Source organism: Adiantum capillus-veneris, chromosome 18 (genome assembly GCF_014529385.1).
Source record: "Adiantum capillus-veneris isolate H3 chromosome 18, ASM1452938v2, whole genome shotgun sequence".
Lineage (NCBI taxonomy): Eukaryota > Viridiplantae > Streptophyta > Polypodiopsida > Polypodiales > Pteridaceae > Adiantum > Adiantum capillus-veneris.
This window is the reverse complement of record NC_140948.1, coordinates 145,672,320-145,698,226: the sequence shown is the minus strand read 5'-3', so window position 1 is coordinate 145,698,226 and position 25,907 is coordinate 145,672,320. Positions and strand designations below refer to the sequence as shown.

At 44.2% G+C, this 25,907-nt stretch overlaps 1 protein-coding gene across 2 annotated transcripts in view; it reads left to right on the top strand.

The window, feature by feature from the left end:
• The first annotated feature begins 2,148 nt into the window (after positions 1-2,148).
• Positions 2,149-25,907, top strand: part of LOC147436578 (uncharacterized) — a 64,516-nt gene continuing 40,757 nt past the window's right edge. Inside the window, exons 1-2 of one of the 2 annotated variants that reach the window (XM_086489449.1) lie at positions 2,149-2,444; positions 2,752-2,849. In XM_086489449.1, coding sequence (XP_086345575.1) covers positions 2,239-2,444; positions 2,752-2,849 — 304 coding nt within the window. In that variant the 5' untranslated portion in view covers positions 2,149-2,238. The remainder of the gene's footprint in view (positions 2,445-2,751; positions 2,850-25,907) is intronic. The other variant, XM_086489448.1, reaches the window with a different exon arrangement.

Below are 25,907 nucleotides of genomic sequence, written 5' to 3'. Positions count from 1 at the left end.
TCTTGCAACTATATGAGAGCAACCTATTGAATTGAAGTGAGAAAGTTCGTACATTAACGAGGTTATGTGACTAGCTACAAACCCGAGATGTAGAAATTGACAACTCTCTTGTTCTACTTCCTATCTTGTAAAATTCTATCTCTTTTGCCCCCCCCATCTCTTATTAAAGCCTAATATGGGTTATAGCAAACTATCGTAACTGATGATCTGCATCATTTTACATCATTTTGTACCTCTTTTTAGGAGACCATGATCTTTAATTTAAAGTCTTGTTTTGAAGTAAATGATGCTTATCTTCAAATTGATCCTCTTTTTCTAAAGCCAAAATCAAGATGTGTTGTGTGCCCTTTTGCTGATGTTTGGTCATGATTAGTCATTGAATATGTTGCAAGAATCTATTTTTCAACTTATTGTGTAAGATATTGAGAGGCATAACGAAGAAGTTTGGGATAAAGACTACGTAATTCAATCTCGAGATGAAGGTGCATTTATATCCATTTTGCAGGTCAAGATTCAAACTCAGGCAGAAGTACAAGAGTGTGTATATGTTGTAAGCAAAGCTTCCGTTCCTAAAAAACTCCACATTTTTTCATGCATGGTTCCTTAGAGTCTAATAAACGCTTCATATCACTTTGTATTGCTTTTGCCCATACGAGAGCTTAATCACGAAGGCCAATTTGGTTTGAGTGGGAGTGTTGTGAATGTTATGGCCGATTTATCTGGGGTTCAAGAAATTAAGCCATGCTTCACCATGAACATATAACCATCCTTGTTGAAATGAAACAAAAATTAATGTTCAACCATGCATATCTTAGTGGAGCAGCCCGTCCATTCCTTGTGCTTTGAGCTTTGACATCTTTGATTCAAACTATATCGTGAGTACAATGTCTTCATAAATGACTCTTGGGATTCCACTTTCCAAATAGTACCCGATGTTGTGTTCCAAGAAGAAGAAGAAGAGGTTGAGGAAGCCACAATTGATCAATCCGATACACTTGTACATGGAATCTACTCTTCAACAAAATTTGTTGATCATAGTGTGCATGAGCATAGTGTTGCACCATGGGAAGGTTTGAGCCCACTTAGCTTGTTTGATGATGATGCATGTGAAGAGTTATCATTCCCAAGTTTGTTTTTTGGAAAGAAAAGAAGTTATGCTATCTTACCAAGTCTAAATATGAAAAGGTTGCTCGATGGGAGCTTAAAAACAAAGACAAACACTTTGCATTGGACATTGAGAACATTTTCTTCAAAGTTATGAAAATTATCCTCAAAAAGGTCTAGGGCTCCATATGGGTTCATCTTTGAAAAGGAAAATTACAAGGAAATGAGTTGTATGCAAGTGATGTCCTAGGGAATACTAATATCGAGCAAATGCTCCAATTACAACTTGGTTATGATGATTTTGTAACCTTGTAGGCATCATGTGATTACAAGGCTAAGCTTAAACGTAATGTCTTTGCAAGGATTCAACGAGTAAGACAACCCACCTTCTTCATCACCATATTGTGTGCAAAGCAAAGGTGGAAACCTCTGCACAATTGCCTCACACTACTTAATCCACATATCAAGACAAATGACATCCACACTAGTGCCGCTTTCATTCATGCATCGATCCTATCTATCACGATTGCTCACTATTACATCCACAAGTTCAAAGCTTGGAAAAAGGAGATCCCAAGGGGTGTATCTTTTTCCTATATGAATGGGGGTATAGCCCTTGCCTTATATCCCGCAATCTAACCAATAACCACCCATGGCCTTTGACATGTGGCTCTTCCCCCTTCTCTCTCTAGCATCTCTCTCTCCCTTACTTTGCAACTCAATAAAGGAGATGGTAGTAGGTGCTTGGAGGAGCTGACAAGGAAAGACCTAGCCTCGCATTAAGATATCCCAGATTTGCTGTGGCAAGTCGACCAATGTTGCAAAGTCTTCCATGTGCATTTGAGATGCAAAGTTTGTAAATTTTGGATAATTTTGATGAAGTAATTAATGGGTTCCCGGTCCCAAAGTGTTATTAGGATGTACTTGGGACTACATTGTGAACACGTGCCAAGTGTTAAAGGGTAGACACGAGTGTTTAACAAGCAATTTACCCATAGTAGCTGTTTGTTTATACAAGTTTAAAGGATCGACACAAGTGTACAAACAAATTACCCATAGGCCTAGTCTTTGCATCGATGAGGGCCCCTCCACGGTCGAACACTCGACGTGATTGTCGTCTGTCTGTTTTCTGTGATGTCGAGCTTGCTGGGAGAGGTCCATTTTGAGGAGCTGCTAGACAAGCCGGGCAGAGTGCGATGCGTGGAGACAGGCCACGAGCTGCTCGCTGCCGAGAAGGAGGGCTATGGCCGCAGCAAGAAGTGCCGCAGGGCCCTTTTCGATCTCTGCCTTGCCCAACGAAAGCCGCCCCTCAATGTGTTCGAGCAGAGCCCCGCCTTCAGGTAATCGTATGTCTTTTCGCTTGTAGTTCTCAATCAAACCAGCCCATCTGCTAAGAAGTGATACTTAGTTGCAGAATTCTGCCGATGAAATTTTGTTTGGCTTCTTGAAAGCAATTTGTATTCCAGCCAAGTCGCCTGAGTACATCCATTGCCATCACTTATTTAAAGCACCAGTTGCTTAAGCAGTTTATTTTTGTATGCTTGTGTTGAAGAATTTATGCTTAATATGCAGTTGGAAACCATTATGGGTATTAACTCAGTGAAAATGATTAAATTGACGATCCTTGCTGGGGTTTCTTTCTGGTAGGGACAAGGTTGTATGTAAGCTCACGGGAGACTTATTGAACAAATCTGAGGATGCCATTTGGAAGCATATGAATGGCAAAAAGTTTTTACGCAAGCTTGGTGAGCATCTATGATACCTTTTGTCCATAGTTGTTTGAGGGAATTTTGCAATTTTGACTCTATCAATTATTTCATGTTCATTTTGATGTGTGAAAGTTTCAAGGAATCAAATAAAGACATTGAGTTTTGGAGGTTCGTAGTTATGTGTGCGCATAGTTGTAGTCAAACTCATTTGAAAAAATCAAAAGATGGTTGAAACATTTGATGAATTTGATGTCCGGCTTGGCCAATTGTTATTAAAAGGTTTTTAAACCTTAAGTAAGAACCAATATTAGAGAGTCAGTTTTTGGCCAATCTTGAACACTTACCCGTTTAGATACCCTTTAGATCGAGTGTGTGTGCTCATGTCGTGTTATATATACTCTGTCCAGACGACCATTTTTCACGGGTAGTTTGAAAAGAATAAATAATGTCTTTCTGAAATCTAGGGGCACCATCTTATTCATGTGCTTATTCTGATGGGTTCTGCATAGCATCTGGCTATTGTTCTACTTATTGTACCACCCACTCATTGGTAAATCGCACCGGAAAAAGTTATCAAATTAATTGGTGCTAATAAATTCATAGTAATTTTGAGTACACAAAAGTCAGTTTTATTCATTTATAGTGTTCGCCAAAATTGTTACAACTCTACTCCTTTGTCACAGATTACCCACAAGTGAATAGAGTCAACCAATTTCTCTTTGAGATTTTGGGGCGCTAACAGGTTGAGAATACTCTGGTAAGTGATTTTATGATCTGTGCATAAAAGATGACTATAATCTTTGGATTGTGGTCATAGAAACATGGGACGGGGAACGAGAATGGAAAACGGGGTCAAAGCCGGGGTCAGGACGACAAAAGTTAGGGAAGGGAGTTGGTGCTTGGAAAAGCAAAAATAAAAATAAAATTTTTGTTTTTGAGCTATACGTATGTCTTATAGAGCTAACAACACTTTGAGCAATTGCACAAAAGAGATAATAGAGAGGGAGCTTGAGCGAGGAGAGGGTGCTTGAGCAATAAGAGTGGAGATGGAGCTTGAGGGTTGAGCATTGAGAGACACTAGATAAGAGAGGGCACCAAGCACTTGAGGCTTGAGAGCCTAGAGGCTCCTAGGCTTTGGCACTTGAGTCTTGCAAGTTGAAGGCTCGAATCTTGAGGCTTGAGCAATGAGGAGGCCAAGCCCTCCCTTTTGCAGTTTAAGGAGGCCCCAGTGTGCCCCTAAAATCATGGTGAAAATAGTTCCCAAATGGCTAAATTCAAAACTGTCGTAAAAGTGACTGTTTAAGACTGTCTTGTGGTCGTTGGCCGTTCCCTACCTGTTCTTGACAACCTTGCCGTTCTGAATGTCGCTTCAGTGACGTGCGGCTGCGACCCCACCGAAACTGGCCCTGCTATCCACAACCCTTAATGTTAGGTGCAGCGGAATGAATGTTGTTCTTTCTGAAGATGAGTGTTCCATAATGTGCTCAAGGTTCCTTTTTGTTCTTATGGAAGGGAGAGCCTTCCGCCTTTAATGAGAGAGTGCAATGATCACAAACAAAGTGACTGGACACTGTGCGTGCACATGTATGAGTCTGAGAGATAGAGAGAGAAGAGAATACGACACCCGAGATTGTTGTAAAACCCTCCTCCGAAGGCCCCACTCTCGTCGGCGAGAGTGGTCTACTATTGATTGCACAAACTAGTACAATGATGATGCATGTGACTGATGCAAGTCTATGCTATGTCGGTGATGACGACGGGGATGGCGAAACCGATCTAAGGGCTGAAATCTGCAAGTGTGTATTTGCTGTCCAAAAACGCTCAAGGCTGAAATCTGCTGTGATTCAAACGCTGAATTCGGGGCTGATTTTATGCTGCTGAGATAACGCTGATTTGGGCTAATGAAAATGCTGATTTCCTGCTGTGTTTGGGTGCTGAAAACGCTGACTTTTTTCTGTGGGTTGGTGCTGAAAACGCCAAGGGACAGTGGGCGATGATGGGCTCTGGAAACGCTAGATGCAAGAGGCCATGGCGATCTTGTGTCTGCTGAAAAACTGAAAACACTGGTTCTAGGGCTGAATCTGTCGCGAAGATTTGCAAAAACGCCGAGGTTGATTTGCAAACGAAAAACGCTAGGGCTGAAAATTGACCTTGCGGGGAAATTTGCTAACGCTAGGAAATCTGTTGTGTTGCTGTGTGAATCTGCTAATGCTAGGGCTGATCTGCTGTCTACTGTCGTCGGGAATCTGCAAGTGCAAAAATGCTAGGCCTTTTGTTGAGAGAAAACGCCAGAGTTGTCGTGGGGGTTGGTCTTGCTAAGAAGTTGCCCGTTGAGCAAGGTGCTCCTGCTGCCTCTTATGCCAGAAAGTGCTAGCTCTGGTTTGCTTATATACAAACTTAGCAAAATTGCCCTACCTACTTTCCAACAAAAGTCACTTAAAAATAATAAGTGAAAAATGTCAAAAATAGGGAAAATAGGCTAAATGCACTGGAAAATTCTTATGATCACGCTGTGTGCAACCAGAGGATATGCATCTACACTAAGTGTCTGGGCATGCACGGTCTGCGAACAGACTCACAAAAGTGCCAGATCACTTCTAATTCTAGATTGACTTGACTGACTGAATCCTTGTCGTGCTGTAGCTTGTCCACGGACACATAGGGTTGGATGTGTCACGTGACATCCCCTCCTATTCAAAGTGAGGTACTACACTAATTGGCCGAAGAGGCAGCAGGAGCTCCATCACTCAACAGGCAACTTCTTAGCAAGAACCCCCTTGGTGATTTCCCTCAAGCAGACTCCCTAGCGTTTTTCATCCTTGTCGCCTAGTTTCCCTCAACTTGGCGTTTTCAGCAGATCATCACCGCCGGGCCATCCCAAAACCTAGCGTTTGCAGCAGAACAGCCATTGCCAGGCTTCATACAGCCTAGCGTTTTTCATCCAGGTATTGTCTGCTGCAGATTTCAGCATTTGGAGATTTTCAGCAGGTGATTTTCAGCCCCTTTCCATAGCCAATTCAGCCCCAGAGTAGCAGCAGATTTTCAGCCATAAAGAACAGCAAAATCAGCGTTTTCCACAGCGTTTTCAGCAGTAGCAGAATTCAGCCAGCAGCGTTTTTTGGACAGCAGGTAAAGAGTAGCAGATTTCAGCCATAGCGTCGGTCTCGTCATCTCCGTCGTCGACATCGACCTAGCCTAGACTTGCATTAGTCATGTGCATCCTCATTGTACCAGTTTGTGCAATCAATAGTAGACCACTCTAGCCGACGAGAGTGGGGCCTTCGGAGGAGGGTTTTACAACGTCTTTGGTGTCGTATTCTCTTCTCTCTCTATCTCTCAGTCTCATACACTTGCACGCACATTGGCCATTCACTTTGTTATGATCATTGCACTCTCTCATTAAGAACGGAAGGCTCTCCCTTCCATAAGAACAAAAGGAACCTTGAGCACAGTTCAGAGCACTTATCTTGAGCAAAGTTCAAACATTCGTTCCGCTGCACCTTACATTGGTATCAGAGCTTTGACAGTGTTCTGTATCACTCAAGGAAAGAACCACAAGAATCACAAGAATTTTTTTTGCTTGTTGAGGTCGCCGAACCCAAGTTTGCTTCGGCGTGTCGATTCCTAATCGTGTTTTTGAAGAGTGACAGGAATCCCAGGAAAGAAGGGCTTGTCCAGCCTCCCCTTGTGCCTCTTTTCACTCATTGAGAGCGGACCGTGCACTTAGCGGCCGGCCAATCGACGTGAGGTGGGAAAAAGCAACCTTGGTGTGAGCGCAAGGCGGCCAAGGGGTGCGCCCGCGGAAAAGACTAGAACTTGGGTGAAGAGAAGATCCTTCTCGAACACAGATTGCAAGCAAAAGAAGACCCTCAAGAACCTCAAGACCTCAAGACCCTCAAGAACCCAAGAACCACAAGAACCCAAGTTCCTCGTGAACTTAAGTCTTAAGAACCCAAGATCACAGTGCATGGTCATCACCCGAACCGGAATGGATACTTCGCATACAGGTGATGAGCATGGGAGTGGCGAAGAAGAGTTTTCCCCACCAGGAGTTTTTCCCGATCCTCCCCCTTCCCCATCTACGCCACTAGTTGTACCAAATCCTATGGAGGTGATGGTCAAGTCGATGATGGAGATGATGGCACAAGTAGAAAGAAAAGCAGAATGATAGGAAGACAAGGATCGCGAGCGCGAAGAAAGAAACGAAAGAATTGCCATACAACAAGAAGCGACTTGCATTGCTTTGGAACATAGTAACAGGGAATGGCCGTTTTCAGGTCTCCGTTCCCCGTTCCCATTCCAAGTTCCCGTTCCGAATCCCCGTTCCGTGTTTCAAACGTGAGTACCCGTAACTGGGAATGGCATTTTGTTCCGTGTTCCCGTTCCGCATTCCCGTTCTGGTTTCCCGTTCCTGGTAACTATGCTTTGGAACGCGAGTGCGACGAACGAAAAGAATGAAAAGCACAAAGAAAGGAGGAAGCCGAGGCAAGACGAGCGGCCTTGGAGGCCGATCAGGAGACTCAAAGAGTGGCCTTGGAGGCCGAGCGTGAGGCTCAAAGAGAACTCCGCACTCAAGAATTGGTTCGACAAGTACTTGCCTCGAAGTCCGAACCAGCCAAAGATCGTGGAAGTTCCTCAAGTGGCGCAAGCCACGATGCGGATTCCAACAATCCAATCACAGAAAAGTTGACTTTCAGTAAGTATGATGGTAAGATGGATGCTACGGTTATTCATTCTTGGTTGCATCAATTTAATGCTTATTTTGCGACAACTAAGAAGACGGGAAATAGCAAAGTTTTGACGGCAGCCATGTATCTTGCCGGTGATGCCATCAATTGGTACCACGCATGGCAAGAGGCACAGTTAGCCGCGCACCTAGAGGAAGCCGATGAACTCACGCCCCTTTCCTGCAATTGGGTTGATTTCCAAGACAAGCTCAAGGCGTAGTTTATGCCACCTCAATACCTCGCACGATTGAAGGACGATTGGCGTGCTCTCAAGCAAAATGGTATGCCAGTTATGTCTTTTTCTAATTGTGTTTTGTAGCTAGGTACCCAATTACGCAAGTCGGATGATGAACACAAAGAGGCATTCCTTTATGGATTGGACGAGTATATCAAGTACGATGTCGAGGTGCTCGATCCAATCGATCTCAACAAGGCGGTAGCGATCACTCTCGCACAGGAGATCAAGCACAACAATGGAAAGCCTAAGGAGAACAAGACTTCCACAAGTACCTCGCAGCCTTCTCAGAACCCTCAGAACGGTAACTCTTCTAACCAATCTTCCAATAGTCTCTCAGAAAAGAATTCTTCCAATGAACCTAAGGGTAAGGCTAACACAATTGCTAAACCTAAGCTCACTCCAGATGAAAAGGTAGCACAAGGAATTTTAGGAGGATAGATCACGTCGGAAGAGCAAAGCACTTAAGGAAGGTCGTTGTTTTCATTGTCACATTAAGGGTCACATAAAAAGAACATGTCCTAAGCTTGAATCGAATGAATCTAAAGAATCCACAGAAACCACTTTCTCTGTCAATGCAATTAATGACAACACGAGTGTGCCCCAAGTTTCTCCTGACCCTCCCATTGATGAGTCTCTCATTAAATGTTATGGTCATATGATGGGGCAGCGTTTTGTCATATTGTTTGACCCAGGTAGTATGCATGATGTGACAGTCCCTCTCTTGTTGAGAAAGCCTGCCTAGAGGTTAGTCAGAAATCTCCTCTCGAGGTCTCTGGCTTCACTTCCGGTATGGACTCTCTCATCACGAAAGAGTGCCTTGGTGTGTTGTTTACAATTCAACAAGCTGCGTTCCGTAGAAGATTTTTTGTCTCTCCTCTCTCAGGATGTGATATGATTTTGGGCATTCGATGGTTTCGTGAGTATAACCCTCTCATTGATTGGGTGGAAAATACGTTCACTTTGAATGCCAAAAGGGACTCTCCCATTGTCATTCGTGGCGAGGAAGTTGTTCATTCTCCCTCTCTCATTGCAAATGTGCAGGCGAAGAGTGAACGGATTCAGGAGAAGGAGACTCTCTCAGTCTCTTCTTCTCCAAACCATGACACATGATTTGCATGATGATGATTTGAATGATGATGATTTGAATGACAATGATAAGCATGCTGATTTGGATGTTAATGATGAGCATGATGATTTGCATGATCAAGATGTGATTTCTCACAAGCATGATGATTTTCATGAAGATGATGTGATTGTTTACAAGGATGATGTGTTACTTGATGCTTTTGCCAGCGAAGCTAACCCGGTTGCAGATTCGATCAATCACGAAGGATCGATCTTGGCTCTCGAGCCTAGGTCCAAAGAACCCTTACAGGAAGTATTATGTGTTCGCATGATTAGTCAGCACGCATTGTACGAGTGTTTCATTTGTGATCGTTTCCTGTATTTTAGTCAACGTCTCTATGTGATCTCTTTTCCTAGGCATGACCTATTGTACGTTGAGCACGTTTCACTCATGAATGAGCACGAATGTATGCAGATTGTTCATGAAAAGCCGAAAAGTATGCATTCAAGGACGACACATTCCATGTCTCTTCCTTGGCATGACACATTTGTAGAAAGAGAACATGAAAGTATGAGCACCAAGCATGGGCATTTCCGTTGTGAATTGTCGCAGTTGATTGATTTAGATCACCAAGATAAGATTCGATCTCATTGTTTGCGTGTATGTGGTGAACGGTTTGGCACTCCGTCTATTTGTTCATCTACATTGCATGCACAGTCTTTTAGGAACACAAGATTGTTTTCCACTCACTTTACATGGAGTAGGTATGTTGTTGGTTTGTTGGAAATGGTTTCAGGAATTTCAGCCATGGAGATTTTTGAAGAAGAAAGAAGCATGACTCTCGACGAAGTTGAAGCATTGAAGGAGCTACAGAGGACTCTGTCGCTTTTGGCGCGGCCCAAAGAAGGAAGCGTTGCAGACCTTTATGAAGTTCAAGTATCGCACAACCCACACATCAGAGTGGGCCGGCGAAGAGTCCCTTCCAGGATTCCGGATGCTATTGGCGATCTCCCTCGACGCCATACAGTTCGGTACCAGTACCTCACTTTGAAAAGGAGGGGATGTCATGTGACACATCCAACCCTATGTGTCCGTGGACAAGCTACAGCACGACAAGGGTTCAGTCAGTCCAGATTTGGAGGTGATCTCGCACTTTTGTGAGTCTGTTCGCAGACCGTGCATGCCCAGTCACTTAGTGTAGATGCATATCCTTTGGTTGCACTTAACATGATCATAAGCATACCCATCAGAATCCATCAAAATCCTTCAGGCGAATTTTCCAGTGCATTTAGCCTATTTTTTCTATTTTGACATTTTTCACTTATGATTTTTAAGTGACTTTTGTTGGAAAGTAGGTAGGGCAAATTGAGTAAGTTTGTATATAAGCAAACCTAGACTAGCACTAATTGGCAAAAGAGGCAGCAGGAGCTCCATCGCTCAACATGCAACTTCTCAGCAAGAACCCCCTTGGCGATTTCCCTCAAGCAGACTCCCTAGCGTTTTTCATCCTCATCGCCTAGTTTCCCTCAACTTGGCGTTTTTGGCAGATCATCACGGTCGGGCCATCCCAAAACCTAGCGTTTTCAGCAGAACAGCCATCGCCAGGCTTCATATAGCCTTGCGTTTTTATTGTCTGCTGGCAGATTTCAGCATTTGGAGATTTTCAGCAGGTGATTTTCAGCTCCTTTTCATAGCCAATTCAGCCCCACAGTAGCAGCAGATTTTCAGCCATAAAAAACAGCAAAATCAGTGTTTTCCACAGCGTTTCAGCCAGAAGCGTTCTTTGGACAGCAGGTAAAGAGTAGCAGATTTCAGCCATAGCGTCGGTCTCGTCATCTCTGTCGTCGACATCGACCTAGCCTAGACTTGCATCAGTCATATGCATCCTCACGAGAGTGGGGCCTTTGGAGGAGGGTTTTACGTCTCTGGTGTCGTGTTCTCTTCTCTCTCTATCTCTAAGTCTCATACACTTGCACGCATAGTGTCCATTCACTTTGTTATGATCATTGCACTCTCTCATTAAAAACGGAAGGCTCTCCCTTCCATAAGAACAAAAGGAACCTTGAGCACAGTTCGGAGCACTCATCTTAGCAAAGTTCAAACATTCATTCAGCTGCACCTTACAGATCGACACTAGCCCGGCGGAGTTCCGTGCCTAGAGTTATTGGCCCCAAAGACTGGCGCCCCTTTCGGTATTTCTTTTTGTATTAATCTGAGTTCAAAGTACAAGAGTGCGGACAGGCGCTCACACTCAGACTCTGCGTCCAGATGCTCTGAGTTGTGAGAGGCATGCTCACATACTTATATATTACAAGGGATGCTAAAAGCAAAGCCCAAAAGCTGAAAATCAAAAGCTTGTAAAAATAAAGCCTTCTGGAAATAAAGCATCAAGGCTCTCTCTCTCTCTCTCTCTCTCTCTCTCTCTCTCTCTCTCTCTCTCTAAGAGTTCTCTTGCGTGGATAAAGCAAGTTCCAAAGGCTTGTCCTAAAAGCTTTAAACAAAAACTGCCGCTCGTTGCTTTTCCTAGCTTCCGCAATTTCCGCCGTAATTCGTGGGCTGCCACATCAGCAGACTGTACGGACGTGCCACGTCAGCAGACCTTCCGTACGGTGCCACGTCAGCATTTCAAGCAGCAGCCACGTTAGTAGTTTCCCGGATTTTCATGCTGGACTGTCCATGCCAAAAAGAGTGTGTGTGTGTACTGGATAGCAGTCCCGTCACCAGTTTGTGACACGCTCTCCAAGGCTAACCGTCTTTCTTTACGCTCACGATCCAATTCTACCTTTCTTTCTTCGCGTTGGCGATCCAAGATTGCCTTTCTTTCCTTGGCCACCAAGCGCGCTTGCTCACGCTCGCGATCCAAGGCTTCGCGTTGCGCTTCTTGTTGTAACATCATGTCCATCTTGTCTTGACCAAAGCCTCCATAGGATTTGGTGCAAACCGTGGCGTAGATGGGGAAGGGGCAGGGTCGGAAAAACCTCCTGGTGGGGAAAATTCTTCGTCGCCACCTCCATGCTCATCACCTTCATGCGAAGTATCCATTCCGCTTCGGGTGATGACCATACACTGAGTTCTTGGTACTTACGTTCACGAGGAACTTGGGTTCTTGTGGTTCTTGGGTTCTTGAGGTTCTTTAGTCCTTAAGGGTCTTGTGTCATGCCAAGGGCAATGCCCGGTGGTCAAGGGCCAGGCCCAAGGGGCCGGCTGCAAGTGTGGATAGAGAATGAGACCCAAGGGGCTATTTAGTGGGAGGTTCATTCCTAGGCAATCCCACCAGGGCCTTTCACTAGTATCAGAGCTCCAGTCTATTCTAGGCAAAGTGGGTCGTGGACCTCCACTCTATGCATGCTCATGCAACCTAAGGTGAGTTTTGCAGGGAGTTGGAGGCGGGCATGGCCGTTTAGCAGAGAACGGGGTCGAAGACGAAGCAAGGCTAACCCGTGTGCAGGTGTCCTTGAGCCGAGGAGGGGAAAAAGCTCGGCCCTTGCCAAAGCGGGTGCAAAGGAGTGCAAGAAGATCGCGAGGCTGAGGGGAGCACAACTCGACCCTGGCGTGCTGCAAGACGAGCACCACACAGCCCGTGGGCGGCCTCTTTCTCTCTCGCGCTGCTCTCTGTGCGCCATGGTCGACTTGGAATTCCTTTATTTTCACACATAGGCACCCAAAGGCCTTTGGCCTTAGGGCAAGACTCTTTTCAAACTAGGGCAGGTGCCCACGGCTTGCCACCTTGCATCCTCGACGGGTACGGAAAGCTTTCGCAAGGGTTTCGGCAAAGCACATTGCCAGCAAGCGGATTTACTGTAGTGCAGAATTTTGCCTTCCTTTATCAAAAGCTTCAAACGTTGCTACTTGGCAAGGGTTCTACGAGAAGCCTGTCGGAACACATGTGGATTATAACAACCTGCTAGCGGAACAACCACGGATCCAAGGTTCGAGCAAGCATGGCTTGACTACGAAGCACTGCTTGACTACGAAGGCAACTTTCTACCTTTTAATTACGGTTACGAACCTAATTAGCAAGGCTTTTAATTACGGCTACGAAATTTCTCCCTCTTTGCTCGAAACACACAGAGTTGTCATGGATACCTCGTTTGATTTTTTGGATACAGAACTTTCCGAGAATCATCTTTTTGATTTTGAACTTCCATCAACCGCATCTAGTACTCCTCCTCAAAGTGTGCTTGAACTTTTGGAGGATACTAGCAATCTCATCGATGAAAAAGAGTATGTTACACGACATAAATTTCAAACATTTGAAGAACGATTTCGCAAATTGGCGGTTGGCGTCCAATTGCTTGCTACACAGGTGGATCACCTTACGGAATTGCTTATCTCGTGCATCCCACAAGCTACCGTATCTAGTATCGGCACTTGTGACGGTTGTCGAATGCGTCCCCGCCAAGGTGGAAAAGAGAATACTTTCTACAGTAGACTTTCAGAAAGCCAAATTCCAGAAATTATGTTTCAATTGTGTGGGACAGCATCAACTGTTAGGTGTAGCGGAATGATTGTTTGCGCTTTGCTCAAGATGAGTGCTCCGAATTGTGCTCAAGGTTCCTTTTGTTCTTATGGAAGGGAGAGCCTTCCGTTCTTAATGGAAAATGCTATGATCACAACAAAGTGAATGGACATTGTGCGTGCAAGTGTATGAGACTGAGAGATAGAGAGAGAAGAGAGATACGACACCAAAGACGTAAAACCCTCCTCCGAAGGCCCCACTCTCGTCGGCGAGAGAGTGATCTACTATTGATTGCACAAAGTGGTAAAATGTAACAAACTGCTGACGTGTCAAAGCCTAAAGTATGGAGCCAACTTACAGATGATGTGGCTGTCCGAGAGCAAAAACCCTAACCCTAATTTTTGTCAAAAACCCTAACTGTTGAAACCCTAACCCTAAAACCTGCAAACCCTAATTCTAGAAACCCTAAGAAGAAGAAGCAACAGAAGAAGTCCTACCCACTTAAAAGGACCCCGTCCGATGGGGCCCCAAGTGACATAAAGGCATTAAAAATAAAGCAGAACACACTCAAAAGACTTTACACATCAAAATATGATGATGTGGCACCTGTATGGACGTCCCAGAATTTGCGGCGGATTTTTAGAGAAATCCCTAAATTTTAGGAAAGTGATTTTTTGGAGTCAGCTTTTCATATTTGATGCTTTTAGGCTTTGGGCCTTTAAATATGAGGCTTGGGGGCCCCTCTCTGGCACTTTTAGCGCGCAGATTGCAGAGCAGTTGCTCCTCGGCTGTTGTACTTTGTGAATCGGCAGTAATATAAAGAAATACCGAAAGGGGCGTCAAGGTTTGGGGCCAATACTCCCTGGGGTGGAATTCCGCCACTCGTGTCGCGTGTCGTCTCTCTCTCTCTCTCTCTTTCAGTTCAGTTGTTATTGAAGTGCTAAAAGTTTGTTCAGTCTGTTCTTTTCTATTGGCACGTGGTGCCCGTCTTGTGACAGTGGTATCAGAGCATCAGGCGTGTGCTTTTCTGAAAGCATACCGGTCCTACAAAAGAGCAGACAGAGCTATTGGAATTGAATTATATTTGAGGTATCAGCCACTCCCACCCTTATTTCATCGCGCATCAGGCGTGCTCTCGTCTTCACCGCACATGTCTTACAGGGCATAAGCCAATTAAGATCCCTTGCAAGAGAAGGATCCAGATTTGTTTCAAGTCACTGTTTTTCTCAGAAGCAGTGCCATGCAGATGTTGATGTCTACAGCTACCAAGCAGCATACTCCAAGTACTTGGCAAGCTTTCAAGAAATTTTTTTGCCCGAAGTGATATGGTTTCTGACATCTTCCTTCGGAGTGCAACTTCTGGCAGAGTGGGGTATCCTGAAATGCTTGCCATGGAAACCCTAGCAGATCATAACTTGAAATTTCTTGACATCTCTCAGTAGATGTCTCTTCACAAGCAGATGACCTTGGAGATTTGGTACGATTGCTATCTTGGGACTACCATTGCCGCCAAAGAAACACTGTCTGTCCAAGAGCTGATGGACCATCCTGTGCTCAGCTACGGCCTTACGGAATGAACCTAACCCTAATTTTTGGTGCAGGTTCCATGATGGAAAGTCCGTCGACTTTTCGAGCTCGACTGATGTCGAGATTGCTTTTTTAAGTTTGAAATCTGTTTGAGAACTTGTTTGGTGATCCTGTTTGGAATTTGTTTGAAATGGATGGTATCTGTTTTGAACCTGTCTTGGTGCCGATGTGAATTGTATCACTCTGGTTTTAATACTGGTTTCAATGATTGGTGATTTTACTCCCGGGTGGAGTAGCGAGAAATTATGTTTGAGAATGCTTGTTCATACTCATGGCCCGGACCCTTGTGGTTATTTGCGGGGGGAGTATTGAATGATTGAAAAGTGTTGTTGTTACTCATGGCCCGGACCCTTGTGGTTATTTGCGGGGGGAGTATTGAATGATTGAAAAGTGTTGTTGTTACTCATGGCCCGGACCCTTGTGGTTATTTACGGGGGGAGTATTGTTGTTGTTACTCATGGCCTGGACTTGGATGGTTATGCGGGAGGAGTATTAAGAAGTCTGAGCAGTGGTTACTCTCAGCACCTCCAAACGACGCAGGCTGCGGTCTGGGGGGTGTTTGGTTGTAAAAGGCCTCTATATCTCATGGCCCGAACCTTTTTAGGTTATTTGCGGGAGGAGTGATGAGGGAGTCGTTGAACAACTCATGGCCCGGACCTGGATGGTTATTTGCGAGGGGAGTGTTCATCGGCGGCTTTATGTTTCTATGTCTTGTAATATGCATATGTAAGCATTTGTGTTGCATTGTGATGTGCCAACTACTGAATATTCCTAATTGGATGAGATTGCCTCGGTGTGTAATTTTAGTGCATCAAGACACCCGTGGAAGATCAGTACGGTCTGGGTGTGATGGCTAATTTTACTACGCCGGAATATCAAGAGTTCCGATCTGGACGAAAGGAGAAGCTAACTCCTTGATCAAAACAGACAATAGGAGCAGCTAACTCCTTGATCAAAAGAGCAGAAAGGAGAAGCTAACTCCTTAATAAAACGACCAAACTGATTGTCCCTCGGAATGTCCCTCGGAATGACCCTCGGCAATTTTTGAGCTAACTTGAGTTGTTTTGCAGATATGCTGTAATCACGGACGATTACTCTCTTTCAAGAAGGGGAGATGTAACAAACTGCTGACGTGTCAAAGCCTAAAGAATGGAGCCAACTTACAGATGATGTGGCTGCTCGAGAGCAAAAACCCTAACCCTAATTTTTGTCAAAAACCCTAGCTTCTGAAACCCTAATTTTGGAAACTCTAACCCTAAAACCTGCAAACCCTAATTCTAGAAACCCTAAGAAGAAGAAGCAACAGAAGAAGAAGTCCTACCCACTTAAAAGGACCCTGTCCGATGGGGCCCCAAGTGACATGAAGGCATTAAAAATAAAGCAGAACACACTCAAAAGACTTTACACATCAAAATATGATGATGTGGCACCTGTACGGACGTCCCAGAGTTCGCGGCGGATTTTTAGGGAAATCCCTAAATTTTAGGAAAGTGATTTTTTGGAGTCAGCTTTTCATATTTGATGCTTTTAGGCTTTGGGCCTATAAATATGAGGCTTGGGGGCCCTCTCTGGCACTTTTAGCGCGCAGATTGTAGAGCAGGTGCTCCTCGGCTGTTGTACTTTGTGAATCGGCAGTAATATAAAGAAATACCGAAAGGGGCGCCAAGGTTTGGGGCCAATACTCCCTTGGGTGGAATTCCGCCACTCGTGTCGCGTGTCGTCTCTCTCTCTCTCTCTCTTTCAGTTCAGTTGTTATTGAAGTGCTAAAAGTTTGTTCAGTCTGTTCTTTTCTATTGGCACGTGGTGCCCGTCTTGTGACATACAATTACGATGCAATGGACTGATGCAACCTGGGACTATGTCGGTGACGACGACGGGGATGACGACGACGACTTAAGGGCTGAAATCTGCGACCGTCTATCTGCTGAATTTCGGGGCTGATTCGGACTGCTAAAAACCGCTGGTTTGCTGCGTTTTTGGGAGGCTGAAAATGGGGGTATTTGCAGGTGCTTAGGGCTGAATCTGCTGCTGTTCTTAAGGCTGAAAACGCTGCTGCAAGTGCTTCAAATCAGGCTGAAAATGAAAACGTTGGCAGCATGGGGTAGCATTAGCAAAAACACTAGGCAAATCTGGTACTGCTGGTAGCGTAAGTGAAAAACGCCAGGCTAGGGAGTTTGTTGGCGAGGATCTGGGCTGAAATCGCCAAGGCTAGGGGGAGATGGTGATGGAGACCAAAAACGCTAGGGCTTGGAGAGGGAGATCGCCAAGCTTGGGGGTACTGCTGGGTTCCTGCTGAGAAGACGCCTGTTGAGCAGGAAGCTCCTGCTTCTTCTTCTGCCATTTAGTGCTAACTTGGGTTTACTTATATATTTTCTTAGCAAAATTGCCCTACCTACTTTTGTTGGGAAGTCACTTAAATTAATAAGTGAAAAATGTCAAAAATAGGGAAAATAAGCTAAAATTATTGGAAAAATCCCCTAACTGATTCTAATGGATTCTGATGGGAATACTGATGATCATGCTGTGTGCAACTAGAGGATATGCATCTATACTAAGTGACTAGGCATGCACGGTCTACGAATAGACTCACAAAAGTGTCAGATCACTTCTAATCTAGACTGACTGGACTGACTGAACCCTGATCATGCTGTAGCTTGTCCACGGACACATAGGGTTGGATATGTCACGTGACATCAACGGAAACATTGTCCCCAGGTATTGGATTCTCTGGTCTCTTGATGGATTTTGCAGCTAAGTAGTCAATCAATTTCTTGCCTGCTCTTTAGAGGTTATCTTCCCTTTCAGATAACCCTTTGGGTTAGTTGCATATGATACAATACCTTGCTTAGTATAGCATATTTAGTCAAGATATAATACATACGGCTTTCTTTCTATAAGTAACTTCGACACGGTCGATTACTCTACACATGGACACACGTGTGTCAACGGGAGCATATATTAACTATGAGCACAAGCACTACATGAGCATTAACGAGAAGCACGGCTTCTTTTACGACATTTGGGATCATGGATTCCACAGGTTTAGAATATGTTAATAGCAGGTTTTTGCATCACAAGAGATTGTATATGATACACGCGACAAGTCTCTCTTGTGTAGCAGAATTGGCTAGGAGCCAGATTCGAACGAGTTTTCTTCGGAATTTCCAGGCAACGGGCTACATCCGAATGACCAGGTTAGACAATTTTTAGTTTTTCTTGTGTGCAACGCAAAATGCTTTGAGAGTTTTCAACGAAGCAAGGCTTCTCCCTTGTGCTAAGATACTGCCCATTGACTTGGAATCACAGGCTTTGGCACGTAAACTTGGGACACTGATAAAATAGGGATATCTCCTCACATTGTATGAGTAACAACATCCAGTTATAATGTGTCCCTACCCATACAGATTGTGCAAGGCACTTCTGGCTTTAGCTCTCACGTTTGAGCCGTGACTCTCGCCAAGGGCTTACCACTCTACATGCAAGGCATGCTAGCAAAGTGGAATGAATTTCACCACATTTTGGTTTACGCTTCCGCTATAACCCCACCCTCTATCAAGGACAATATGCGTTAAAGATTGTTTCACATGATTTTCATTTATGTTTCTTTGGTTGTTGTTACTACACAACAACACTGAAAGGCACCTAAAACGCGGCCTTGCTTCACAGGCAAAATGTCCTATTCAAGTCATCCTCATACAGTCACGACTCCATACACGGTAGATGAGTCAAGATGTGACTTGTGTTTTCTGTTACCTCTCTCGATGATAGCGTTACACCGGCAGACTGTTGCATGCTTATAGGATAAGTTGCACGCTAAGCATAAGATGCAAAAGAGCATGGGAACAGGCTATACAGTCATAGTAGTTTAAGGAAACTTCCTCAGCCTAGCATGCTCTCTCTTTCTTTCTATCTTTTCTAAATTCTTTAAGGGAATAATACAAACCTACTAAATAAGATTTTGATATATGTTTTGGGCTGTGAGTCGTCTGAGCCAAGATGCTCTAACTCTCAACCAAAAAGTAGCAAAAACGCCACCAAAGGTTACATTGAACACTAAGAGGCATAAGCAGAGTTACTGGGGAACGCCCCCCTAGCCCCCGTTCCGGCGTTCCGGGGGGCAGTTCCCTTCCCGACGTTCCGAAACGTCTCGGAACGTCAAAGTCTCGGAACGTCTGACGTTTCGGGTGGCCAGTGCAAACGAGAACGGCCGTTCCGGAACGTTCTGCAATGCCCCTGGAACGGCCAACGGCTACAAACAAATTTGGTAAAAATTGAAAAAATTGAAGTAAATGTTTGGGCTTCTTTTTGAAGTGTGCAAGGCCTCAAGGACTCATAAAATGCACCCCCCTCCCCCTTTCTCTCCACAAGCTAATCCTCAAGGCTCAAGCTCTCTCCCTCTCACACTCTCAAGATCTCTCTCTCTCTCAAGACTCACTCTCTCAAGGCTCAAAGCTTCAAGCCTTCAAGCTCTCTTTCTCTCCCTCCCACTCTCTCAAATCTCTCCCTCTCCCTCTCACTCTCTCGAGTCTCTCTCCCTCTCTCTCTCTCTCTCTCTCATCATCTAGTCATAGCAAGGTTGAATGGTCTTCAAAACGAGTTTTTGTGAGTATTAGAGTCAAAGCACTCTAATACTCCTTGTATTTAAACACAAGGAGCTAAAAAATGCACTATTTGGGTGTTTTTTATACCTCCCGTTCTGCGCCGTTTCCGTTCCGGACCCCTAGCCGTTCCCCGTCACGCGGGGATCTCGTCGCCGTCCCCGTTCCGCGTTCCGGGTAACTATGGGCATAAGGGCTATGAGCCACAATGGCTAAGAGCCATCTGTTTTTTCAGCGGGGTAAGACTCAACTATTTGCATTCTTTGGGTGATTGTTCTCTAGCTTGAACACATTTACCCAGGGGAGTACCCATCGCTATTAATGGACAAGCCAGAGTCTTGCCATTAATAATGTTTTGGGTGCGACACTCGAGTTGAGTGTCCGATCCTTACACTTAACTCAGCTAATCTATACCACGGAGTATAGATGCAACAAACATTTCAAACAACATGGCTGTCCGTAAGATTTAGGAGTCCTACTCTGCGTGGATCTCTCGCTCTCTCTATAGCGCTACGAGTGTCTATGGAAGCACAGTTTTGGGGTAAGACCCAGCGGGTGATTACTAAATCACTCCATAGGCATCGAGGATCACAGTTTGATCTATCTCAGTTATACTTTCAAGGAAAGACGTTTGCAATTTATCACGGGATAGTGGACAAATTTAACTTTTCAAGTCGATCCCAAGTATTTTGTACACGGTCGACTATGTTGGTTACTGTTAGCAATTTCTATAAAGGGTCTCAACAAGGGGTTTGACTACGTAGATTCTCATCCAAGGGTTTGGATTGCGAAGGCAACACCCAGGGTTCCCATTGCAACGTTGCTTGTTTTTCACTAATTTTTTTATTAGTGCTCTTGTGCATTTGACTACGGGTAAGTGAACCTTACGTTCAATCCCTAGATAAGCCTCTACTGATTGAATGTTTCAGAGACATGCCAAGGGCATGTTAGAACAAAGTATTTTGGGCCGTAGCGTCCAACATACATTTTTTGCACTATGCAGTTATAGACCCCCTTGTAGGGTTTATTTGGCACATGTTGTCACATGGGGATGCAACATGGTCTAGGAACTCACGGAGTTCGGTTTAGCGAGTGTGGAGCAAGGCTAATGAGGGTCCCTCTCACTTCTATCGTAGAGTGTTTGCAGTTACCTCCACGCACAAGTACATCTTATACTTGAAGGATGTTTTTTTTCAGACACCCTTACATGAGACATATTCCACATGTGGAGAATATGAGTCTCTGAATTGACACTGGCGCCCACTATTTCAAGTATGTGTCACGACAAAGTCCCTAGGTGCTGGTCATATCTGTTATCTAGACCATTTTCAGTACGACGTATCAGGAGCAATTTCGGTGGCCAGAAATTGTCGGATACTTAGAATGACTTGTTACGGTACAAGTGCAGCGTAACAGCATTACAGATGGTTGTTTATGCATATAGCAAGGCTATGAGTTGTTAATGAAAAGATTTCATTGTTTGTACCTAGAAGTGATTACTGTTTCACCTTCTACTATGGTTCAGACGTTTCAGTAAGGCTTGAAAATGATTGCAACTGAAAGTATTTAGTTTCTTTCAGAACTATTTACATTCCTCTTTAATGTGTGCTACGCACATCACATTCGCCATAAGTAGGATGATCATGGATATATAGGTTCGGATCTGTTTTTTGCTTAATGCATGCACACTAGGTGTTATGGGCCCTAGTGTTTTAGCAAAGGCTGATTTGGAACAGCATGCATATTCCTCACATTAGTTGCTTATGAAGCATTTTGCACTCTATGTGCAGTATGTCTATGCGATTACTTTTGGGGTCTACCACTCACCCATAGAGGTCATGGCTCGGTTTGGGTGCTTGTGGGCCTTTCAAGTTAACCACGATGGTTATTCAGGACATTGCTGATTGCAATGTTGTACAATATAGTGATCCCCGTTTGCTAGCCATCTGGGACGATTGTCTGTAAACCGTGGGGGAAACACACCTCAGTACTGTCAGTTATCCAAGGGGATAGACAGATTACAAAGTGTAATCTTGTGCTAAAGGATATGCAAAGCACGTACATTAGCACCAAGCAATCCAATTCATAAGCATTTAGTGCTCTACCTAGAGTTTGCTTACCACTAGGCAAAGCATGTTTGCGACTACGCTTAGTCTTTTCATGTATAAATCAGATTCTCAACCTTGAACACTAACTATGGTGGGGTTGTTTACTGATGAAATTTGAGAACAAGTCAAGGACTTAAACTTGGCCGATGAGTTACGTCAGCAAGTTACTTTGAAAGTGAAAAGAGGTACTCTTTGGGTATATCTTAGTTATGATAACTCATTTCACTACTCAAGTGAGTTCTACATGGAGTTTACACGCTATATTATCTATGCGATGGTTACACCAAGACGGTTGCCACAGGACAACAATATGGAAAATCAAGAGGTTACTCTTGGTTTCATTGAACCTCCTACTGAACCGTGTTTTGGTCAAGTAAACAGTTGCATCCCTGCAGGATGCCACTTGCAGGGATGCCACTCCGAAAAGCATTAGTGCATCATCACTCTTGTTTTCGAGGACGAAAACGCTTCTCCAAGGGGGGAGTAATGTCATGCCAAGGGCAATGCTCGGTGGTCAAGGACCAAGCCCAAGGGGCCGGCTACAAGTGTGTGTCACGATTGTGACTATGTTAACATCAATACATCTACTCCTAGTTGTAGATACGTGAAGTGCCATGCCAAGGAGGACCTCTGCGCTTGGATGGTCACACCCCTTCGCCCAAGAGACGTGCCTCTTCGCCAGAAGCCACACTCCTTCGACGACTGGTCACACCCCTTCGCTCTACGGGTGCGACTCTTCGCCCAATGGTTGCAGCTCTTCGCCGAAAGGATGTGTCTTTACGTCTAAAGTCATGTCTCTTCACCAAGAGACGTGTCTTTTCATCTCCTATATAAGGAGCCCTTGTATCACACATTCAATCAATCAAACACAGAGTCTTCTAAGTCTTGTTTTTGAGTTCAGTTCAAGTTTCTCAAGTCTTAATCACGAGTTTAAGTACTTAATTGAGGATTAGTACCTAGAATCCTTACAGTGGTATCAGAGCAAATTTTTTCCCGGGACCCGAAGGTTGTGAGCCTCTCACCCTCGCCGCTACCCTCTCCCCCCCCCCTTTTCCCGGAGTTGCATGGAAGCAGAAGAAAGGTGGTACACATGTGCATACGAGCATGAGGTAACTTGAAATTTTTTCTGTTCCATTCTATAAGTAAAGGCAGAAGAGAGAAGTGTATATTGTGCGGATTCTTTTCTATCTTTTGTGGTGCGTATGCCCTATCAACTACCTCTTTTGTGCTAATTTTTTCGATTTCATGCTTCTTTTAGTGCTAGGCTTCATTATGGCTGAGTCTGCTACCTCATTTGTGCTAATTTTTTCAATTTCATGCTTCTTTTAGTGCTAGGCTTCATTATGGCTGTGTCTGCCCTTGATCTCCGGAGTCATGACAGAAACTCAGTACGCTGAACTTTGTGTTGTTGTATGCTCATGTGTGTGTGCGTGTGGTGTGTGTTGTGTGTTGTGTTGGGGAGCATATGTTAGTACCTAGTTCTACACCCACTATTGGGCACTGACGACGTTAGTGGGGATGTCGTGGTATTTAGTCAATACTATGCATGATTGAGCTGATGGTTATATCGTCTTGACCATGGGTCTATACCTTGCACTTTCCTTCAAGGGTGAATTTGGGCTTATCCTGGATTCATCTAGGTATATAAAGTGTATATGTGTGGTGTACCCGGAGAACCTGCGATGTACCCCATGTGAAAACACCCAAATTTTTAAAGCCAATGTGAATTCAATTATAACTTAAAAAAAAACCTCCCATGAGCTTACGTTAAAAAAAAAAGAAAAACGTACGCTGCCTCTCCCTTCCTCTCCTCTGTGCGCACCTTCTCTATGCAAGACATTTTGCACACATGGCAGACCAGAACCAGTAAATGAAATTCCTCGATGAAATTTTGCGGGTGAATTTCTCTGCTCAGAGCCGGAAGTGATAATTATTCCCGATTCCCCGACTACAGAGCGCGAACTTATTCTAGAGGCATTTTCCGCTCACGCAGCACCGGTCCCCGAACCTGTTACCGACCCAGAACTTGCACCTGTTCGAGTTCTTTTTGAGGCGTAACCATGCCAAATTCTCAAGATGGAGGTGGTCAATTTGACGATGCCCTTACTCTTATCAAGGAGCAGATGGTCACACTTTCCATAAGCCTCGTATCACTTCACACTCGCTTGGATGAAATGCAGACGCAAAACACTTCTCGAAGCCGTCTTGTTGTTTCTCGGACTACTAATGTAGCATCTTCAACACATTCTTCTGAAGCTTCAGTGGACGAACCAAACGAACCAGATCCAACTGAAGAGGTAGATAATCGCGAACTTTTTTAATGTTGCACAAAAGAAGAAGCTTGATGTTAAACTGTCGGAACCATACACTGGTCGCCGCGACAAGCGCGTGCTGGACCAATGGCTGTTCAAAATGGAGATTTACTTATCGAACACGGACTTGGTAGAGTAAAAAACTTGCACTTGCTAGTTCTCTGCTCAAGTACACAACATTTCTTTGGTGGCAACGACGGGTTGCTGATGGTAAACACACACCTTCTTGGGATAAATTTCGGCGTGCTATTGGCAAGGCGTTCGAACTTGCCAATGCGGATTTTCATGCCCGGTCCTCTCTTCGCCGCCTGAGCCAGACATGTTCCTTGGCTGCGTATATCACAGAGTTCCAAAGGCTAACTCTGGAGATAGAGACCCTTAGTCCCTCTGATAAACTTCACAGCTTTATCGACGGACTCGAACCCAATCTGAAGGACGATGTGCACAAATACAACCCTACCATGGATGGTGCAATTGCATATGCGGAGCGTCTTGGCGATAATTGGCGCCCTACACGGAATTTTCTCCTTGATGACAGATCTTCACACAACGCTCGCTTTTCACAGTGCGATCGCAGAGACAACTATAGCCACAGTCAGCAACATCAATCTCAATTCAGACAGCAAGCAACGCAACCTTATTCAACTTCAAGGTTCTATTCTCAAGATCGATAATCTGAAAGCAGATCTTCTTCACATGTTCCTCCACTTGATCGTGGTAAAGGACGTGATTTTTCTCAAGATCGGCATTCCAATACTCAGCAAGGCTCTTTGTCAAAGAAGGAAGGATTATGTACAATTTGCGGTGGTGACCATAGATGATATCAATGTCCAAAGAAACCAAATCCGTCTAATTCAAAAAGAAATTCCAACGCGGAAACATCATCGAATTTTAAACAACCAGATTCTGCTAAGGATAAAGGAAAATCTGTGGTCAATACGATTCGTGTCTCAGAGGATACGACTATTCTTATGAAGCATGCTTAGTGCAATTCTTCAGTTTTGGAGCCTCCCTCAAAGCAAGTTTTGAGCCTTCTTGGAACACTCAATGGTCGCTCCATCAATGTTTTGGTGGACAGCGGATGTTCTAATAATTTCGTCAGCACTTAGATAGTTCAACAGCTTGGCTTACCAACTCAGAAGACATCCCACTTATATGATGTGGAATTAGCTGATGGATCAATTTTGACTTGTGATCAGACAGTTCGACAGTTGCAGTTCGAGATTCAAACTTATGCAGATCAATTGGACTTTGAAGTCATGCCTTTATCTTATTACGACATGATTCTTGGTTAGCATTGGTTATTCCAATATGATCCAGCAATTAGCTTTCGAGGATATTATATCAATTTGTTCAAAGATGGACATGAATTGACTTTACACGGGCTTTATCATGCGGAATGAGTGATTCAAGCCTCACGTGTACTAGTCAAACAACATGATACAATGGATTATGAAGAGAATATGATTTCCGATGCGGATGCAGATATTATTATTGATGAATTTTTGAATTCATTAACTTCTCCTGAATCAATTGCTGAAGACAAAGTGATACTTCGTTACCAGACAAAGATAAAGAGATAGTTGCAAATTCTGAGTCTGAACATGACTATGCTTTCTTTAATTCTTTGATGGATGATGATATGACATTTGCAAGTCATGAAGTGACAGTTCTTGAAGATGATTATGAAGAATTTTGGGATTTATTATTGGAAGATGATTACAGTCTCAAGCCAAAATCCTCTCCAGTGATTCATAAAGATGAAGTTACCCCATCTGAAGAGTACCTTGAGAAGATTTCCTCTTTCCCAAATATTTCACAGGTACTGGAAGATTTTGAACCAGAAGTCTTACATCGCATGAAGAATTTTGAAGATCAATCTCTTGTTGCAGTCAACCTGATTATGCCAGATTCCTCTAAAAAGTCTTTGAATAATGCAATGACATGGGATTTAGCAATCAAAGCAAAACGGTTTCGCAAGAAGCAAAGGTTAAAGAAA